General features: G+C 38.1%; 1 protein-coding gene across 1 annotated transcript; it reads left to right on the top strand.

The window, feature by feature from the left end:
- Positions 1-1,718: 1,718 nt before the first annotated feature.
- LOC102543047 (MOB kinase activator 1A) lies at positions 1,719-17,624 on the top strand. The gene is made up of 6 exons (XM_006218993.4): positions 1,719-1,956; positions 5,251-5,417; positions 8,767-8,860; positions 10,319-10,452; positions 14,173-14,336; positions 15,432-17,624. The coding sequence occupies exons 1-6, from the start codon at positions 1,943-1,945 to the stop codon at positions 15,507-15,509; spliced, it is 651 nt and encodes a 216-aa protein (XP_006219055.1). The 5' UTR covers positions 1,719-1,942; the 3' UTR covers positions 15,510-17,624.
- The last annotated feature ends 3,534 nt before the right edge of the window (positions 17,625-21,158 follow it).

Below are 21,158 nucleotides of genomic sequence, written 5' to 3'. Positions count from 1 at the left end.
ATTGTCATTTATTCCTATGTCAATCTCCTCTGTTAATCTATATTCCCATTCATTCAGTGAGCATTTATTGAGTGGTTTGTGTGTGCCAGGCATGGTGCCAGCATGGGGGATGACAAATAAACAAGCTACGTCTTTGCCCCCAAAGGAATTCACAGTCTAGTAAGAAAGAAAGAAAGTGTAAGACAGTTAAGACGGAAGCATAAACAGTGAGGGTTTCTGTCACTTGGTAGCAAACAAGCCTGGCTAAAGTAGATTATTTCCAACATATCTGGTCATGGTCTCCTCTTCTCTGTGCCTCATTCACATCCCATAGAAGCCAGAGCATAGGGAATAACAAGGAAGTTCTTGAAAAATAAAGTCACTAATCAAATCAGGAGTCTAGTAGGATGGGCCAGATAGAACCAAGTGGCAAGTAAGATAATGACTTTAAAATGCCTATGGGATTTAGAAACTGACAGTGGAGAGCTAGGTGAGAAAAGTTTCTGTGGGAGAGGGTTCATGGTGCAGAATCTGGACTGACTCATGTGGAGGAACAAAGGGGTGGTGATGTTGCTGCAACAGTGAATGAAGTCTGTTATTGGACCAGAACCCCTTTTTGAGTTGTTGGATGATTCTTTGGGGGCCTGAAGTAACTTAAAGCAAGATAAAAATAAATTTGTTTCAAATGGCCAAGAAGCACGTGGAAAGATTCTCAGCATCAACCAGCAGGGGAATGCAAATCATAATCACCAGATATCACTTCATACCCACTAGGATGGCTATAACCAAAAAGATACACAATAGCGAATGTTATCAAAGATGTGGCAATATCAGAACCCTCAAATATTTGCCAGTGTGAATGTAAAATGGTGCAGCCAATTTGGAAAACAATCAGGAGGTTCCTTAAAAAGTTAAACATATAGTTACCATCTGACCCAGCGACTCCTAGGCATATACCCAAGAGAAATGAACACATGTATCCACTCAAAACCCGGTAAAGTATGTTCTAGTAGCATTATTCATAATAGCCAAAAAGTGGAAACAACCCAAATGTCCATCAACAGACGAATGGATAAACAAAATTATGACATACTCATACAATGGAATAGCGCTCATCTATGTAAAGTAATGAAGCACTGACATGGATGAATCTTGAAAACATAAGCAAAAGAAGCCAGTCACAAAAGACCACATATTGTATGCCTCCACTTACATGAAATATCCAGATTATGCAAATCATATAAAAATAAGGTAGACTGGTTGTAGGCAGGAGGTGGGAGAATGGAAGAATGGGAAAGGACTGCTAACGGGTTGCTTTTTGGGGTAATGAAAAAAATGTTCTAGAATTAGATAGTGGTTACCGTTGCACGACACTGAATACACGATAAAAAACACATAAGCCAACTTCTTAAAAGGGTGAATTTTATGCTGTGTGAGTCAGAACTCAACTAAAAATTCAAATTAAAAATTTAAAAACTGCTGCGCTCATAGAGGCTCTCCGCCATCAAGAGAGCTGGGACGCAGCACAACAGGAACACTCGGGACCAAGCACAAGGTCAGCCTCCCGTCCAGGCCCAGGATCGGGATTTCACCTCGCCTTCCGGAGCGGAAGTCTCAGCTTGGAGGCCGCTGACTGGCTAAGGTGGAGGAGTGGGCGGTGCAAAAGGGGCGTGCCCAGTCCCTCCCGGCGGGGCGGGGCGGGGCGGGGCAGGGCACCGCCTTTGCTCGCGAGATTTTGCTGGTTCCGCATTTCGGGTCCGTAAGGTGGGGGAGGAGGGCGAGGAGGGTGCAGTTGTTCGCACCGGCTTGCAGCGGCTCGACCCCGGCGGGGAGCGGCAGCGGCGGCGCGGGCTTCCGCTATCCACGGGCTGAGGACTATTCGCTCCCCGACGGTCCTGCGCGGGCTCCAGATCCTAACCGCGGCGGGGGCGAGTGGCCCCCGCCCCCACTCTGAGAAGAGAAGATGAGTTTCCTCTTGTGAGTGTGGCCGGCCCAGGGCTCCAGGGCTGAGGGCTGATGACTGAGGGCCGAGGTCGGGGCGGTGGCGAGCGGGCGCCTGAAGCGGCGGCGAGCGTCTGGGGTCGAGGTCCCTTGCTTTGCCTCCTCTCAGGGTCACGCGGGAAGCCGGGATGTGGGCAGAGGAAGCGGACCGAGAAGGCCGGGGAGTAGAAAGGCCCCGAGGCCGGCAGCGCCTCCGAACTTTTCCGCCCCAGTGCGCCTGAGGGCAGATAGACGATCGGGGGGCGGAGCCGCGGGCTCCCGACTTCGCTCAAGTCTCGAGCCTTTTAGTGACGATCCGTGCTGACTTAGCTTTTTACTCCACCGTTCTCCCAGCTTTATTATCAGTCACCGGTAGATTACCCCCGCGGAAAAATGCCGCCCCAGGAAAATGTGGATTGCCACAGTTTGAGAAGCTTGAAGTTAAGCTGCGGGCCTTGCAGCCGTCCAGACGTTCTGTCCAGTTCTGATTCAGCCCACTGTGTGAATTTATGTAATTGACTTCTTTTTAACTCGGTGGAGTCCTGTTTTAGAGATAACGTCTGGGCTCAAATGAGACTAAATGGGAAAATTTGTAAATTCTCTGATGATTCTTTAAGGTTTGAGAAACATTGCTCTAGCACCTTGTTTATTATTCTCAGGTGGCACTCTACCTAGCTTGTTGCTTAAATATGTCTTGTGTGAGCGAATAAATACCCATTTGTAGTTACGGGCATCACCCATATACTTGACATTCTTACTAAGTTTTATTAAATCACATTACATAGTGTTTCATAACCGGAGTTTACCCCTTTCCTTATTGGGAGAAATTTGGATTCTTTCTAGTACCTTGCTATATTATAAAATAGCACTACTAAGAATATCTTTGTCTAAGTCGCTTTTTTCCCTCTGGATTGTTTGTTTAAGCACATAGTTTTCAGAATATGATTACCGTATCAAAAAATTGTATTGTTTACATTTTAATTGCAGATTTCCGTATTACTAGAACAATAATCCCCACCGCACCCCCGCCCCAGTCTTTCATACATTAATGTTTAGTTAATGGTTGGTGGATGCACAGTTCTTAGTTGCTTTTGGACCTAAATAAGAGGCTGCTTCTTTTAAACTTTATTTTGTTGATGGACATTATACTTTTTGGCGTTTATGAATAATGCTGTGAACTTTTGTGTACAGATTTTTGTGTTGGATGTATGTGTTCATTTCGTTTGGGTATATATACCTACGAGTGGAATCGCCAGGTTATATACTATATAGTAATTGCCAGTATATATAGTATATAAGTAACCTTTTGAGGAACTGCCAGACTTTTTCAAAACGCTGCACCATTTTGGCATTCCCTTCAGCAGTGTGTGTCAGATTCCCCACACCCTCTCTAGCATTTAATTACTTTTTTTTTATTATAACCATTCTAAGTGGATGCAAAATGGTATCTCATTGTGATTTTAATTTGCATTTCCTTAATGGCTAATGATGTGGAGCATCTTTTTGTGTGCTTATTAGCCATTTGTATATCTTTGAAGTAGTGTCTGTTCAGATTCTTTGACCATTTTTTAATTGGGCTGTGTTTTTGGTTTTGAGTTGTAAAAATTCTTTATTGTGGATTCAAGTTCCTTATCACATCTATAATTTACCATATTTTCTCCTATTTTGTGAATTATTTTCACTGTCTTGATGGTGCCGTTTGAAGCACAAAAGTCTTAGTTTAGATGAAGATCATATTGAATCTTGAGACATCATTTCATGCTAGTTTTCCTTATTTAACTTCCTGTGATGTGCAGCTCCTTGTTTCAGTTTGTAAAGGGCCATTCCTTCTAATTTAGTACCTCCCTGTTAAATTTAGGTTTTTATCGTGTTAAACTTTTCCATGTTTCATTTTTATCATTTTTGTAACTCCGTTTTTCATAATCAGTCTTGTTTAAAATTCAAATTACTCAGGTAAAGTGGAAGTCTTCAGTTCTGTTCCCTTCCTCTTCCTAGAAGTAATCACCAGTATCCGTTTGATGGGTGACACCTTCAGTGCATTTACAAAATGGGCTTCTGCTACATTTCATTCTGTAACATGTTTAACTACGTATTGAGATCTTTCCATGTGAATACATGTAGCTCCATCTTGTTCTTCTTAAGTACTGTGCAATATTCCATCATGTAGCTATGTCATAGTTATTCATTCCTCTACTAAGAAGCTTTAGAGTGGTTTCCAAGTTTTCTACTATTAAAAACAATCTGGGAAAACACATCCTTTCCGTATCTAGGAGCGGAAGGGGTGAATTGAGGAGCAGTTCGGGGTTAATAGATACTGCTATATTGCTCTGGGAAGATGTTACATACTTAGACCAGTAATGTATTAAAGTGCTAATTTCTCTGTACCCTAGCCCACACTTAATGTAATTGTTTTGACCTCTGACACTCAAATTAAGGAAAAATAAATCTTGTTTGAATTGAATAGCTTTACAGACATTCATTGGTCATTGTATTTGTCTTTCTGAATTGCATATTAATCTCCTTAGCCTGTTTTCCTAAAGCATTCCTTGCCTTTTTTTAACGTTATAAAAGCTCTTTATTATTTGGTTAATACTTTGTAGTATAGGTTGCAAGTACTTTTTTACCTACTTGTTTCCTTGTTCTGTTGTCTAAGTTTTAATTGTTATGGTTAGAAATGTGTCCCTTTTTTCTGGGCTTTGTTTTTGGTTAGGAAGACCTGCCCTATGAGTGGTGTGAGGTAGGAATAAGAAACTTTTTTTTTTCTCCAAAACCAGTTGTCTCTCATTTATTTTCCCCGCTAAAAACTCTTAAAATGTTAGTGCTACTTGCTTTGTTAGCATCACAAATATTTTGATACAGAAAACTGGATTCTTGAGCTCTAAGAACCTTAGAGCTACCTCCCTGGCAGCACTGCTTTCTGTAGATGAAACCTGGAGCCAAAAGGAGGTTGTTTCTCAGGCAGTCAGAGTTAGTGGCAGGTCAAGAACTGGAATCCAGGTTTTTTCTTCTTTTGGTTAAGATGTCCTTTCTGTTACACCAGACTGCTTTACGAGGCATGATAAAATTGTCTTCTGTGTGAAAGTGTGCTGCTAATCCTGTTTAATGTGAGGGGGGAAATTTAACTTAGTCTTTTATATGTTAAATTTGCTTTTCTCTCCCTGCCCTGCCCCTCGCCAATCCTGACATTTTCAGGGAGTATTTTTTATTTTCAAAACAACTTACATGCCTAAAATTAATGTCATTCTGCTTCTGGTCCTAAAAACTGATGTACTTTTACTTTTAACCTAACAGTAGTAGCCGCTCTTCTAAAACATTCAAACCAAAGAAGAATATCCCTGAAGGATCTCATCAGTATGAACTCTTAAAACATGCAGAAGCAACTCTAGGAAGTGGGAATCTGAGACAGGCTGTGATGTTACCAGAGGGAGAGGACCTCAATGAATGGATTGCTGTTAACAGTAAGTTCTAAATAACTTTCAACTTTGCTGGTTTATAGGAAGATTTTGCTCAAATCTTTTTGTTAATGAATTTTCTTTTATGGGTGTAACTGTCATAATACAACAGATTACCTGAAGAACGTTAAGGGCAAATACTACCAAAGTGTGTTGTTCTGTTCAGAGTACCTGATTGTTGCTTGTGTGGTTGAGTAGAGAGAACTGAGGGAAAATGAAGAGTATTTTGGGGTAATTTCTGAGGAGAATGGTCTGAATTGCTGAGTAAAGTCAAATGAAAGATTGATAAATACAGAGATTCTACCTGTGGTGGACATGACTTTGTAGGGAATCCATCCAATCCGTCTTCGCAGTTGTGTCCCTACTCCCAGCAGCTCTAATCTGCCTACGTACGTATACTGAGAAGTCAGTTGCAGTTCGTATGGTCAGTCACCTGATTGTTGTGACTTACGAGTAGTCAGAGGAAATTGAGAGATGGGAGAAAATGGAGGGACCCGTGGGCTGAAAGTACTCTGATTTCAGGAAAGTAAGGGCATGCATGGGAGGATATGTTGAGGCTAGAAAGATGAATATTAGAGTCTGTCATTTTGGAGAGGAGATCAGTTCCGTGTGCTAAAGTTTAAGTCTATTTGGAATTTTAGATGTTCCAGAATTTTTAAAAACTTTTTAATGGAAATTTTCAAACACACAAAAGTAGAGAAACCAAGTATAATGAATTCCCAGGTATCTGTTATCCAGCTTCAACAATGAGCAATTCAGGGCCCATTGTGCTACTTCTGTGTACGACCCTGATTATTTTGAAACAAATCCCAGACATATTATTTCATCTGTAAATATTTCAGTGTCTAAAAGATAAGAACTTCCCCCTTTTAAAGATAATAACAATGCCATCATTCCTTTTTGTTACCAGATACCCAGTCAGTGTTCACGTTTCCCCGATTGTCCTTTAAATGTTTCTTTTTAAAACAAAAAAATATGGATGGTTTAAATCAGGATCCAACAAAGCCTATATGTGTTTCTTGAATCTCTTAATTTACAGGTTTCCCCTCATCACAGTCTTTTTTCCTTGCTATTTTTGTTGTTGAAGAAACCAGCTTATTTTCCTGAGTATGAATTTTGCGGCTAACATCCCCAAGGCGTCCATTATCTCTTTCTGTTCCTCCTTTTGTTTCCTGTAAATGTTAGATCTACAGCGGCTCTGTCCAATAGAAGTTACTATGATAATGCAAATGTTGTATATCTTCACCGTGGTCATTTAGCACTTGAAATGTGGCTAGTGTGACTGGAACTGAATTTTAAATTTAACTTCATCTTAATGTAGACAACTATATGTGTCTAGTGGCTACCTTGTTAGCACCCATTTGGTGCTTTGATTAAATTCAGGTTTGATTTTGTTTGTAAGACTGCTTTGTAGATGGTGGTATATATTTCTAGCAGTGTAGATACTTCTGTAATGTCTAGTCTTTTTTATGTGTTATTCAACTACTGATAATCTTTGCCTTGGTCAGTGTGGTCCAATGGAAATATACTGTGAGCTACGAATGTAATTTAAAATTTTCTAGTAGCCACATTAGGAGAATTTGTATTTTTCTCAACTCATTAAAAAGCCATTATTTATATTACTAAGAGGAAAAACAACAAGGTGCAGAACTATGTAATATGTTACCTTTTGTGTAAGATGGGATAAAGAATCTTAGGGGGCAAGAGACAAAAAATTACTATAGTGTGTAGGGGGAAGGTGGAGTGGTTGGAATTTAGATTTTTCACTGTATATTTTTATATGTCTTTTGATGTGTGAACTATGTGAAGTGTGTATTCAGAGAAGACTCCTGTTTTGTAACCTTATTCAAATTATCAGTTATTCTAAAGGCATCTGTTGGCCTTCTTCAAGCTTAGATTTTTCTTTGAGACTTACTGTTCTAGATCAGCTGTTCTCAAACCTTTTGGTCTTAGAATCTCTTTATTCTCTTAAAAATTATTGAAAACTCCAAAGAGCTTTTTATTATGTAGGCTATATCTAGTGATACTTTCTGTGTTAGCAATTAAAACTGAGAAATTTTTAATACTTAATTTAAAATTTTATCTCTAAATAACAGTGAACCCATGACATGTTAACATAAATATATTTTTATGAAAAATGACTATAAAATAAATTTCAATGAGAAATGTGACATTGCTTTACATGTTTGCAAATCTTATTTAATGTATGGCTTATAGGAGGACAGCTGGATGCTCATATCTGCTTCTGCCTTAGTCTTTTGTGATGTCACACATCATGGAGCCTCTGGACAGCTCCTCTGTGCCTCTGGAAAGAAGTGAAAAGAGCAATTAAAATAGTTCTGACCTCACAGATTTTCCCAGAAATGGGGTCTCTGGACCACATTTTAAGAACAGACCAATAAACCAGGACACCATCGAGGCATACTCTTTGCTTTGAATGAATATTAAGTACCTAAGTATTGCTTTCTCAGAAACATGACTAATTGGAAGTTTATAAGCGAGGGAGTTTTGTATAAAGTTCCTTTTGACAAGATGAAACTTTTTTTTTAAATTAATTTGTTTTTTAAGAAACTTGGAAAAGCCCTGGTTGATTTTTAGGTAGTCTTTTTGACAGGGAACTAAAACCTTTTTTTAGAACTTTTCAAGGCTTATGTGGTTTTCTTTGCACAGAGTTTCACTTAGTTGAGTTTCTTTCTTTCCCCCTTTTTCTGTTTTCTTCCAGATGTCGCTGAAGCTCCTTTTAGGAAGCACCCCTTGACTTCTCAGCTACTGGAGATACTGCCTTTCCTCTGAACTCTAACACTTATTATTTGTCTCTTTTAATCTTGTCCCTTCTGTTAGGTGGAGACTCCAGGGCAAAGGACATTATCCTATGTCTTTTTTATGTCCTCAATACGCACATGGCCCCAATTTTTTTACGATGAACTTGATTTTTAAAATACCCGACACAGCTAATGCACCTTCTCCCTCACAGTTACCTCCACGACGCTTGCCTTCTCTTTCCTGACGCAAACGGTATTGTCTGGTCTAGACCGATAAGAAGCTATGGATTTTTTTTTCATTTGCTTGGATATAATCAAATTGTATATTTTAATGTAATAATTACCATTAAGTTGGAATTATCTTCTAATACTTTATTTTCCTGCTGTTGTCAGCTGCTTAAAAGCTTAATGTAAACATTAAAAGTGAATCTATATCAAAAGTTAACTTAGGTGTAACAACCTAAAAGGAGAATTCGTAGTTCCCCTGGGTTGTTGAATCTCTCGAGGATTCTTGGCTGAATCCTCCAGCTGAGGGTTCTGTTGTTTTGTGTCTATGCAGACATTTGAACACAATTCTGCTGTTATCTTTCCAGCTGTGGATTTCTTCAACCAGATCAACATGTTGTATGGAACTATTACAGAATTCTGCACTGAAGCAAGCTGTCCCGTCATGTCTGCAGGTCCAAGGTACATATACTGGCTATTATATAGGTATTTGAATTACTAAATAAAGCTAATCAGCAGTTGATATAAATTAAAGGATAAAGGCATTGTTTTTCTTATCTGCCTGTGAAAACAAAAAGCTTACCCGTAAACTTTTCATTATCAAATACTTTGGTATATGGTACTTAGTGTTTTGATTTTTTATAATTGCATTATAGAAAATATGAATGTTCAGTTGTAGGAACAAAAGTAAAGAAATTTGAGTTAGGTTTCTTTTGCTTTGCGAAAGTTATTTTTTCAATTTTATTAACATTTAGAGTTCTGTTTCTGCTTTTTAGTTTCATGGTTGAGTTTTTAGTTGGCCCTTTAATATTTGATTTTTTTTCCTTGTGCTTGCTTAGTGTTAATTACTTCCAAATTGTGCTGCTTCAGTTTTCTAGCTTAAAGATGCTAGATTAAAATTTTTTGACTATAATAAGTTTCAGGAAGTACTGAGAAAGAAGTGGAACTCTTTATCACCCATAAAGTTAAGTCAGGATGTGATGGAATTGTTTTAATGTTTCCAGTCTTTTTTCCTACAATAAATGACTGATTTTTGTGTGATGATAGGTAATCAAGATATTTACCTCTTGGGAAAAAAATTGTCCTTTTCTGAATTTGCTACAGGTGTAAAGGAGAAAAAGGTCCCCAGTGAGTTTGAGTCTTATTTTTATCATATTACTTTAGGAGGTTTTTTTTTTTTTAAATGAAGTCTTATTCCTCAAACGTCCTGAACAGAAATTTAAATAAAGCTAAGAGGAAAGTTAAACTTATCTTTGGCTTAAATGCTTCACACAGTGAAGTTTTGCATAAGTCTTATTAATCATTCTAGCTCAGCAAAGGTGAGGTAGAAAAAGCTGCATGCCTAACATTGTTTCTTTAAAACCTTCTCCAAGAAACAAGGTTTTATAATCTTGGCTCTTTTGGTGATTACTTAATTGCCAATGAGCTAAGAATGTGGTGGGTCCCTTACCCAGTCCTTAGCACCGTCTGCCTAACAGGCAGGAATGTGGTTCCTTTGTCTTTCTCAGGACTGTGTTATAAAACATAAATTCTAGCACAACCAACTGCCACATTATCTTTTTCTCTTCCATTTATAACCATCACATTTCAGAATATGGATATAACTTTTAAGTCAGCCCTCCATATCCACAGTTCCTCTGCATCCATGGGTTCAACCAGCTGTGGATCGTGTTATATTGTAGTATTTACAATTGAAAACTATCTGCATACAAGTGGACCCATGCAGTTCAAACCCATGTTTTTTGAGGGTCCACTGTAATTCTATAGGGAATTCCCTCCCAGTAATCTTCAGCAGGACTTGTGGTAATTTGCTCAAGTTATATACAACTTCTGTTGACAAACTGAACCTACGCTAATTGCAAGTTGCACATTTGCTAAACGTTTTTGAACACTTTATCAGTAAAGCTTTTTTCTCTCCAGATATGAATATCATTGGGCAGATGGTACTAATATTAAAAAGCCAATCAAGTGTTCTGCACCAAAATACATTGACTATTTGATGACCTGGGTTCAGGATCAACTTGATGATGAAACTCTTTTTCCTTCTAAGATTGGTGAGCTAATTTTGTAGAATTAATTTTCTTTTTAAATGATAACTGTTCTTCTTAATGCTCTATTACTTTTTAAAAAATGTAATAAAGACTGCCAACTTCCTCTCCAAAAAGATTGTAAATGTATACTGCCCCCAGCCGTGTTTGTGTCTGCTGTGTTTCTTCATCAATGCTACTTTTTACTCAGTTTTTCGTCTTTTCTATTATGGGTAAATAAATTTCTGTTTTAATGTATGTTTAGAAAATATCGATCAGATTGAGCCTTTTGGGGTTTATTGATCATTGTGTGTTTTCTGTTTATATCCTTTGTCCATCTCTTTATGTTAAGGATATTAGCTCTTTGTCATATATGTTGCATGTACTTTGTCCCCAGGTTACCTTTTTCTTATTTTGTTACAAGGTGGTTTTGCTGTATGTAACGTTCTTATTTTGCCCTATTAATCTTTCCATTTATGACGTCTGGATTTTAAAACTGATCAGAAAGATACAAAGTAAAAAGTTTTCCTACTAGAAGATTTTTAAAATATTAGTCCATGCTTTTATTTAATACTTTTGCGGTTTTGTTTTTATGTTTAAGTCTTTGTTCTGTCAGGAATTTTTTTCTCAATGTCCCCTTTGACTTTTTTTCGTTATAAATGCTAGTCAGTTGTCCAGTACCACTTATTGAATACATGTATCTTTTCTCTCCTGATTATCATACGTGCACATCAGATTGACATATCTTGGATCCGTCAGTCTCTTTATCTGTTCCTGTGGAAATTCCGCATGGTTTTACTTACCACGGCCATGAATCTTTGAACATCTTGTAGGGCTAGTCTCTCTTCCTTGCTCCTCTTTTTCAGAATATTCATGGCTATTCTAGAAATTTTGTTCTTCCAAAGAATTTAGAAACATTTTGTCAAGGTAAAAAAAAAAATCTTTGAGACTTTTATTATGCTTTCATTCAGTTTGTAGATGAACACAGGGATTCTTATTCTCTTACCAGTACTGAGTCTTCGTATCCAGGAACAAGTTTTATTCGTTTATTTATTTCTTATTTCCTCTGGTAAACTTCTGTGTTTACTTTATGCTAATCCTTCAAGTTTCTTAAGTTTATTCATAGGCATTTAATGTTTTTTTTAATTGATAATCTGGTTTCCAACTGTTTAGTACATAGGGAAGCTGTTGTTTTCTATGTGAATTTTATAATTGACCATCAGATTCTGATTGTTTCTTTTGTTTTGAGTTGGTTTTCTTGAGTTTTTGAAGTATACAGTCACATTATACTAAGATAATATTGATTTCAACTCTTTTTTTTCCTGATAAATATACTACTTGTGTAACTCTTACCTAATTGCACTAACTCGTACTTACAGAGCAGTGCTACGTAATGGTGAGGATGGTAAACATCCTTTTCTTGTTTACTTTTATATGAGTGCTTCTAGTATTTCAGTATTAAACAAAGTCTTGCTTTTGGTTAGAGCTGTGTGCATTTTTTAAAGTCAAATTGTAAAGTTTTTAGCAGATGCTCTTCTAATGTCTGTTGATGATCATAAGGTTTTCTCTTTTATTATTTTTTTTTTGATGTTCTACTGGCAGAGTACTTTTTATTTGCTGATACTTTGATTAAGAGTCTGGCATTGGTATTCATGGATGTGATCAGTCCTTGTCATTTTCAGTGTAAGGATGTCTTATGAACAATATACTGTTGGATTCTGCCATACCTGTTTCTGCTGCCATAATAAAAATGCCAGAGACCTGATGGCTTATAAGCAATAGAAATGTATTTCTCACAGTTTTGGAGTCTGGAAGTCCACGAGCAGGGCCCAGCATGGTCAGGTTCTGTCAGAGGTTCTCTTCCTGGTTTATAGGCAGTGAAAAGCAGTGTTTTTTTTTTTGTTGTTGTTGTTGATATTGTATCCTCACATGGCAGAGAGGGAACTCATCTCTTTCATGTTTCTTCTTATAAGGGCACTAATCCCATTCATGAGGGCTGAGCTCTTACGACCTAATCAACTTCCCCAAGCGTCTACCACCCAATGCTGTCATCTAGGGGCTTAGAATCTCAACATGAATTTAAGGGAAGCGCAGACATTCAGAACATAGCAGATTCCTTTTTGCAGTCTAATCAGAGGCTCTTTCAGGAGAAAAATGTATATCTTGTTGTTATGTTTAGTCTGTTTGCTCTTGGTCAACTTTTCCATTCTATTAAATCTTTTGTTCCCTTTCTCACTGGATCCTTTATTGTGTATTGACTGTTTGAATGTTAAATTCAGCTTGGAAAGTGCTTAGATTAAAACAAATTACTTACATTTCTTTATTAAAGTCTCTCGCAGAGGTAAAGAATACTTCTGTCATTATTATCTTTCCTCAGCTTCCCAGTTCTTCAATATTTCATCCTGTTGTTCTGGAATCCTTTCCCCCTTCATTAGGCTGTTATTCACATCTTGTTTATGCCAATTATTTATTCTTATTTCACAGAACTGTTTATTATTCATTTTAAACTAATATATCCAAGTTATTAATGTTCCTTTTCATAGCAAGGTGTCCATTTGCATAATCTGAGAGAAAAGGGATCTGACTTAAAAATCCATCTTTTTAGTACATGAATCCAAGACCCAGTCCAGAAAAAAATGCCCATAGGCTCCAGAATAGTGTTTGAAAAGACAAAGTTGTTGCCAAGCTTGGGAGTAGGGTGAGGCAAAAAATGTAAAACTCAGCTTACAGGAGCAAAATATACTAAATCTCAAACTATTAAGGGCTGGCTGAGAAGTAAAGAATACAAAATACAGGGAAGGAGAAATGTTTTCGTCTTTGTTTTTCTGAAAGATTAGAGCACAGAACACGTTCAAGAGTAGCGTGGTGAACAGACCTTTAAGGCCAACTAATCTAGGTTCTCTTGGGCACGAACGCCTCCGTCTGTGTGTGTTTCCTGTACCCAGGGCTGCTTGTATTGTCTTTCTCCTGTCCCTGTTTTCTTAGAAACATTATTCTTAGAAATATTCAACCAGGTGTTTTTCATAGTCAGCCAGCACTCGCAGGAATGCAGCAGTCACGTCCCCACTTGCGCTGCTTGAAGAGAGATGGCCAGACCACCTCCTAGTTCTTTTCTAAGGACGTGTCCGTTCATTTGTATTGTGAAAAATAGGGAAGGGCTGTTCCTCCCCTTTGCAGGAAGGAGTTTGTTACTTACTTTCTTGGACTTTGGCACTTTTTAAAAACTAAATAAAACGTTGAGGGCTCCTAGTTGAAGAAAGAAAACTGGCTTTTCACAGTAATTCAGAAGATAAAATACTTTTTATTTGTAGACAATAGATAATAATGACTAAAAGTGTGCCCCCTTATTTTCCTTTTGTTTGGGAGAGTTTCCGGTCCTGGCTGGGTGTGTGTGTGTGTGAAAATTTTCTGTTTAAATGCGATAATCTATAATCTTTCTAGAAGAAACCCTCCAGTATTGAACAACTATTGAACAAATTGTTTTAACTTTGGTTCAGCATCATCTTACGTAACTTGATACCTGTGCCTGCTTTTCTAAGGCAGTCGGGAAAAATGTGGTGTGTGAGGATGGATACCTCCTATACTTAGGTTTGGGGTTTTTTTTTTCTTACCTTTTAAAAAACATGGAAATAGGCTTGTATTTGTGAATTTGTGTGTTGGAGTTGCTCGTGGCAGTGCCTAAACTTTTTTGCTGCTTATTTTTCTCTAATTGATAAAAAGGCTAATTGATACATGTGTATATTACAGGTGTCCCATTTCCCAAAAACTTTATGTCTGTGGCAAAGACCATCCTTAAGCGTCTGTTCAGGGTTTATGCCCACATTTATCACCAGCACTTTGATTCTGTGATGCAGCTGCAGGAGGAGGCCCACCTCAACACCTCCTTTAAGCACTTTATTTTCTTTGTTCAGGTAAGTTGAACTGCACTAACTTTTGTGTCCTTTGACTTGGGCGTATTTGTTTGGTAATTAATAAAGAGCAGTTTTTAGAGTCTCATTTGTAGAGCTAAGCACACAGGGTTCCCTCTTCTGTGTTGTTCTCTTGTCCATGTTTATTGCATTGATGTGCATAGCAGCCTAGAAAGCATCAGCCCATTTTGAGCCTGTTGCCTCCGGCTGCCCCGGGTCTCTGGTTAGGCGTGGCGAGAAGCGCCAGCACCCAAGCGAGCTTGTGCGTGGCCTCCGGCCCCATCGCTGCTGCTGGGTTGCCACCAGGGATGCCACTGGCTGGGTGGTTTCATGTGGTGCCTGTGCCTAGAGGGGAAACTCCTGGAAGATCTTGTTAGCTACTGTCTTGGGTTAAGTTTCCAGAAGTCCCACTTCAGGCCAAAGCTTCCAAAGTCAGCAGCTAGAAACTTCAAAAAGAACCACCCCCTTCAAAGGTGTGGCTTGTTATTGCTTTAGTTGGAATTAGTCCCTTAGTTGGAATTAGAACTTTTTGAAGTCAAAATAATTCTCATTGTTTGAAAAAGGAATCAAGAAATAGGGACTCCTAGCCTAACTTTAGAGAAATATAATTCGTTATGCCAAATATAAATATGTCTGTCTAGATAGTATTTTGGTGGAAAAACTGCTTTTATGGTAGATCATTGTGTATCACAGTTCTGGGTACCACACAGAGGAGAATGTACTGTGCTCTCGCGTCTCTGTCTTCCCTCTGAGATTGTTACCTGGCACAGAGTGTAGACAGAAAAAGTCCACTGCCCCAGATGTGGGCACTATCAATGGTTCAGTGTATTGCTTTCAGTTAGTTTCTGTGTAAATGCAAACATACATAGAATTTTGATTTTACACAGTGAGGATCATGCTAATATGTACGGTTGCCTAAGTCTGCTATATTTTAAAATAGGGAGTAAAAATGATCCCATTTAAAAATGTTCATAGAGATTCTTTCATCATTCTTTCAGATTCCAGGAACCTCGGGTTGGGAATTCCTTGTCTGAATGGCATTTCTAGATTTTTCATTATAGGTCTGTTTAAAATTTTTATTTTTCTTCTTTTTTTTAGGAGTTTAATCTGATTGATAGGCGTGAGTTGGCACCTCTTCAGGAATTAATCGAGAAGCTTGGATCAAAAGACAGATAAATTTTTCTTCTAGAACCCAGTTACCCTCTTGCTTCATCTACTTCTTCAGCTATCTCATTGCTATCTGTTATAGACTAGAGATACAAACTTTACAGGATAAAAAAGGCACCTGTTGTGTGTGTCTACTGATAAAATTGTCCCAAAGGTAGGTTGGCCATTGTAATACCTTCAGAGTGAGAAATTCAGGACACAGCTGAATTTGAGGCACTGTGTGACCACTGCCACAGTCATACTTGGTTGTAGTATGTGACAACTAACTAGTTTATTAGTTTTGTTATCCTTTTACTGAAGACAGTGTTTGAGTCTGTTTCAGGTGACAGCATGACGGATATTAAGAATTTCCACCAATAATTTATTAACAAGTTTCCAGAACAAATTTCCTTATAATGCAGTCAGATCAGTTTTATTCTGTTTTTATTTTACAAATAGAAGAGATGTTTTTAAATTTCCTTAAGATTTAGAATATTTGTGTCACTTTGGATGTTTAGAATATTTGTGTCACTTTGAAGTTTGTACGGTAGTGTTTTTATAGATAAGTATATATATGTATATTTTTTCAAAATCCATGATTGCAGTTTAAATCATATGACACGTGGTGTGGGAGTAACCAAAGTTATTTCTAAAATGACTTTATTTTTCCATCTTTATTTGGGATTTTATTCACATCAACCTATCTAAAATTTTAGGAGTGTGCATCAAATAATTTTTTAAGGCCATCTGAGGATTGTCTTGCAGATGTTTATTTTGAAATACTTCAGATTAATTTGAATATGTAGGTTTTGGCTGAGAAAAAAGATGGATTCCAAAAAAATTATGACGAATTTGGGTCTTAAAACCACTGTTTTGCTTCATATTGTTTGTTTTCAGAGGCCTTGAAATTTGGCTAGGAGAATGGAAGAAATTACTCAGAGTACTTGATTATTTTGTTTTGAGTTCTCCTTTAAAGAAAAGCAATTCTGCTTTTATTGTGACTTGATTCTTAGTGAAGAGTAGCATAGAAATACACGAACATTATCACAGTAAAGATCAAACTTAAGGAATACCACAGTAAACAGCCTTGAAGATGCACACCTTTTATAACCCAGCTGAAAGTTTGGTGTGCTAGCTGTTCTTGTGTGTGTGTGTGTGTGTGTGTGTGTGTGTGTGTGTGTGTGTGTGTTTGGTGTATGTTTAAAGGAGACAAAATGGGAGGAATAAGTAAAAACAAAAAAACAAAAAACTTCGTTCTGTTAATAGTCAGTTTTTGTATCAAAACTTGAAATTATTCTGTTACTATTGGAATAAAAATCTTCCCCTTTAGTGAAGAAAAGATCTAATTTTCATTAGGTTTCTAAGATTTAGACTGTTTAAATGTATCGAGGCGCACATATATCGAAGACTTGCCAGACAGGCAACACTTCGATACTCTTCCTTGACATCTGTAAAGGTTAAATTTGATAGGGTTTTTGTTATTTCTTTTTTATTATTCCACTAGAGTGCAAAGAAAAGAATTGCTTTGAAACTCCATTTTTATAATAACTCAATTTCAATAAATTCTTAAATATATACATAATTTAAAGGAAACAAAACATTGGTCTAATTTAGGCTGAAACCATACATCAGTGTTTAAGGAAATAAAGAGTGGGATAATCCCTTACGAAAAAAAGAGGGAAACTGTCCGTGAGGCAGTCCCCAGTCCCCATTTGCAGCTTGTCTAGAGGTCCCTGTCAGGCATTGTGTATGTGTATGTTGACCATTTCCAAACAAGAAAGAAGATTTTTAGATGCCGCTTAGAATGTTGCTGTTTCTTGACTTTAAATCTTGTTGGCTTTTATTCAGTCTGCAAGGAATGAAATTATATTTCTCAACTAGGGTTGTACTCTCATCATCATTTCTAATACTCCGAATATTATCAGACAAAAGGGTTCTCACTTCTCTCCACTTATTTTCAGTGATAGAAATCCTCCCTCTCTTAATGACTCCGCCCTAAAACAAACCAAAGATAGTCACATGCTAGGACAACAGTAGAGACAGCTTGTTAATAGGACATAGAGTTTAAAATTTGTTGGTAATTTGAGACCCAGAATGTCCTTTAAAAAAAAAAAGTTACCAGGTTCCCAAGCTAATTTGGCTTAACCAGCAACATATCTAAACAACTCTTTTTGCTTACATCCGAGGACCGGAGAGTTGGAGGAAGAGGAGAGGCTGACACCTCCCTGGCTTGGCTGGAGGGCAACCTTTGATTCAGGTTTTAAGAAATCAGTGTGGTGGGGGAGGGGGATAGCTCAGTGGTAGAGTGTGTGCTTATAGCACGAGGTCCTGGGTGCAGTCCCTAGGACCTCCATTCAAACGAACGAACCAACCTAATTACCTCCCCCCCAAAATTTAAAAAGAAAGAAAAAGAAATCAGCCTGTCTTTGACTCCTCTCCATCTTGATTTATCTCCCTGTCCCAGAGCCTGCCTGTCGCATGATGCTTACTCCCCTGCCCTCTCCTAATCAGCAGGCTCCTCAGTGTAACCGCCGCCCCCCACACCTGAGTACAGCGATGGATTGGACAGTGTTTGCCAAATTACCCAGTTAATCCTGTGGTGCTTTAATTTCCGGGCCTTTAAAAAAACTTTTGGACAATGATATGCAGACTTTCGTTTAAATATTGAAACTTCCTTGTACTATAGTTTTTGTATTGACAAGCAAATGTATCCTTTATTCTTCTTCAGACTGTGAATAAAGTGATTTTAGCAGGCTGCCAGCTAACAGTATTTCCTCTCATCTAAGGCTTGTAGGGCCCTAGTTCATATAGCTGCCTTCTTGAGAAGTGCACATCTGTATTTATTATGACATTGATAACAGCAAGAGGAATGTTTTTCCAGTAGTGCAGAGGCAGGAGAAGCGATCCCTGTTGTGGCTGTTAACTTTTACAAGCATTGCTGAGGCTTCTTGATGATACTGTCCGCCTTCTCTCTGAGCAGTGAGGTCACATTAACAGTGGAGCTTCTAAACAGAACATCATTCATTACCTCATAAGCATAAATAAATCCGGCCCAAAGAGTAGAAGTCCTAGAAATTTGTTTTTAAGCCGCTCCAGTCGTGGTGCTGGGGTCACCCTTGCCTGTCTCTCCTGTCTGTGGAACTCCAGCTTGAAAATACCAGCTGGGACACTAAACTAAGTGGCTCGAACAGGGACATTATTTCCTCCTAATACCAGTTCAGTAACTGGATTTGGTTTTTCACTGTTGCAGAATTCCGGCAAAGAGGGCAGATAATCCCTCCGTCTTCCTGTGGTTTTGCGTTAGATTTTGATATTTCAGACTGTAAAGGGCTTTGGGGGGTGATATTATTACCTGTGGTGGCAGTAATTTCATTGGAGCAACTGCATTGATTCACTTGGGTTTTCTGTCAGATTCTGTTCCATACAAGTATCCTGTAAATCCAGATGGATTACCGCTGTGCTATAGATTTAATATAGAACAACATTCTGTGTTTGGTCTGTATCAAAAATAGTTTGCTTAAGTTAGTCTTGGTTATCATCTATTTTTAAATGTTCTTTACATGAAAATTTATTTTGTATTTTTAAACCTTTAGGGGCTTTATCTATTTTTCTAAGTTAGTTAACTGTACTTTTAAAAAAATATTTTGTATCTACTTTTGTAACTTCATCAGAATAAAATATATTGAAAGAAAGAAAGGACTGATGAAAGTATGTCTCACCACACTCATTTCTATTTAAATGTGAAACTTGAGATTTTTGCAGATTCTGGGGAAGGTTCTTTGCTTATCGTTTAGTAGCTAAAATGTTTTCTTAACTCTCAGAAGAAAGGGAAGTTCCTAAATGAACTAAACGTCTTATAACACCAGGATACCACCCCCAAGAAGCGAAACGATGCCTCTGCCTGCAGTGGCTAAAACTCATCCCAGAAAAAAATAAGGTGGTCTCCTTTTTACCACGTTAACCAAGCTCTTGACCTCCTTTGCACATTCACGGTTGTGAGACTGAGAAAAGGGATGCGGAGAGACTGCACTCATTAATTTTCTGACCTGGAAATTGAGTCCTCAGCAGAACCATAGGACACCCCTATTCCAAACAGCCGTTTGTTATTACTATTAGTACTAGAGTTATTTTTAGAGATCCAGGTTACAGGTGCCTAATTTTAGGTCTATTCAAAATAGCAGTGCTAGAATTGTTTTGACCTTTTTAAAATGGAGTTAAAATTAAAAACTTAACGAATGTGACTAAAGAATACAGGTTAACACTCATTTTATGTAAAGGTACGGTAAGCTAGCAATCAAGTTCTGGATTTTTTTTTAAATATAGTTGTGTTTTTTGTTTTTTCAGTAAGCTTAAAACGTATGGCCAAAGTGTTAAGTTTGCAAGGGTGTTTAAGGCTAAAGTTTGAAGCTATTTCAAACTTTATAAATGAGTAGAAGAAGAACTGAAGTAACATCTGGGAAGGCCAGAGTCTGGCTTGGAAGCTGCACAGCCAGAAACAGTGTCCCAACCACGCCGTGGGCCTTCTCTGGCGTTACCCACTGCTGTCGGGCTAGGTGTGGACCCGACATGATAGCCTGCGTTGTTACTCATCGCTGGCCACTAGATGTCAGTTGGCCTTCGCTCCCCCCAAAAGCTAGATTCATCTGCCTTGACCAGAATAAAGGATTTCACCTAGCACATTCTTCCTTTTGTGTTTCTTCCTAATCAAAACCTTAAATGGGCGCCTTTGGTTGGCAGATTCTAGGTCACATACCTCTGTCCTGGCTGCAAGAGGGGCTAAGAAAAAGATTCTGGAGGTTAAGAGCTCATAGCAAGTAGTTTGAAAGATCTTGGATGCTCCAAAAGCTTGGACAGGCTGCTGCTCTGTGAACTTTTTGTTCCTGTTGTGTGAAAAGATGAGGAGTTTTCACTAAAATTTAAGTATCGGAGTGTACTGTTTAGCTCAGCTGACTCTCTTTTTTTTGTAGCAGATTTGCTAACTGAAGGGAATAGATTATTGATTCAGATTCTGGCCGAGCGCTGTATCTTGCTGCTGACCAGCAGTTTGAATATCACTTCCTTACAGGAACCTACCTGATTTGGGGAAGTCTTTTAGGGGGTTTATCTCATTTAATCCTTACAGCAACCTGGGGAGGGGGTGGCATTTGAGAGATATGTTAGGAATTCTGTTTTTTAGACCGTGTCACAAAAGCTCAGACTCTGAAGACATGGAAAGGCAGATCTCTTCTTGAGTGTTGCTTCTGTGAAAATTCTGTGTGCTCAGGACTAGCTTGGAGGCTCTATAAAAGTAAACTGACTGAAATTAAAAATCATCCCAGTGAAGTTAAAAAAAAAAAAAGATGTACCCAAATAGATCCTACTCAAGGACTTTTCTGCAGTTAGCTCAGATGTAAATACAAGGATGAAAACGGAGTGATCATGGACCGATAAAATGAAGAGACTCAAGTTCAGGACAGAAAGCAAAATGCAGAAGGGATAGACCCATTTCTTGAGACTAAAGGCATTACACTTCTAATCATAAGGTAAAACTGGCCTTTTATTGCTTCTAGCATAAAAAATTATCTGTGAACTGTTAAAGTTGGAGCTCATTTGGAAGCCCAAGATGGTGAGGTTGTCCTGAAAATCCTTTTTCTAAAAGGTTCAGATTCACACCGTGGGGCCAGAATTGCCAAACCACTG

The sequence above is a fragment of the Vicugna pacos genome, chromosome 15 (genome assembly GCF_048564905.1).
Source record: "Vicugna pacos chromosome 15, VicPac4, whole genome shotgun sequence".
NCBI classification, from domain to species: Eukaryota; Metazoa; Chordata; class Mammalia; order Artiodactyla; family Camelidae; genus Vicugna; species Vicugna pacos.
This window is presented reverse-complemented; position numbering and strand designations above follow the sequence as displayed.

What these genes read in the sequence shown, in the direction of transcription:
- LOC102543047 (XM_006218993.4), top strand. An exon ending in TGAATGGATTGCTGTTAACA is followed by an intron (nt 5,418 to 8,766) that starts GTAAGTTCTAAA and finishes TTATCTTTCCAG; the next exon opens with CTGTGGATTTCTTCAACCAG. An exon ending in ACTTTATTTTCTTTGTTCAG is followed by an intron (nt 14,337 to 15,431) that starts GTAAGTTGAACT and finishes TCTTTTTTTTAG; the next exon opens with GAGTTTAATCTGATTGATAG.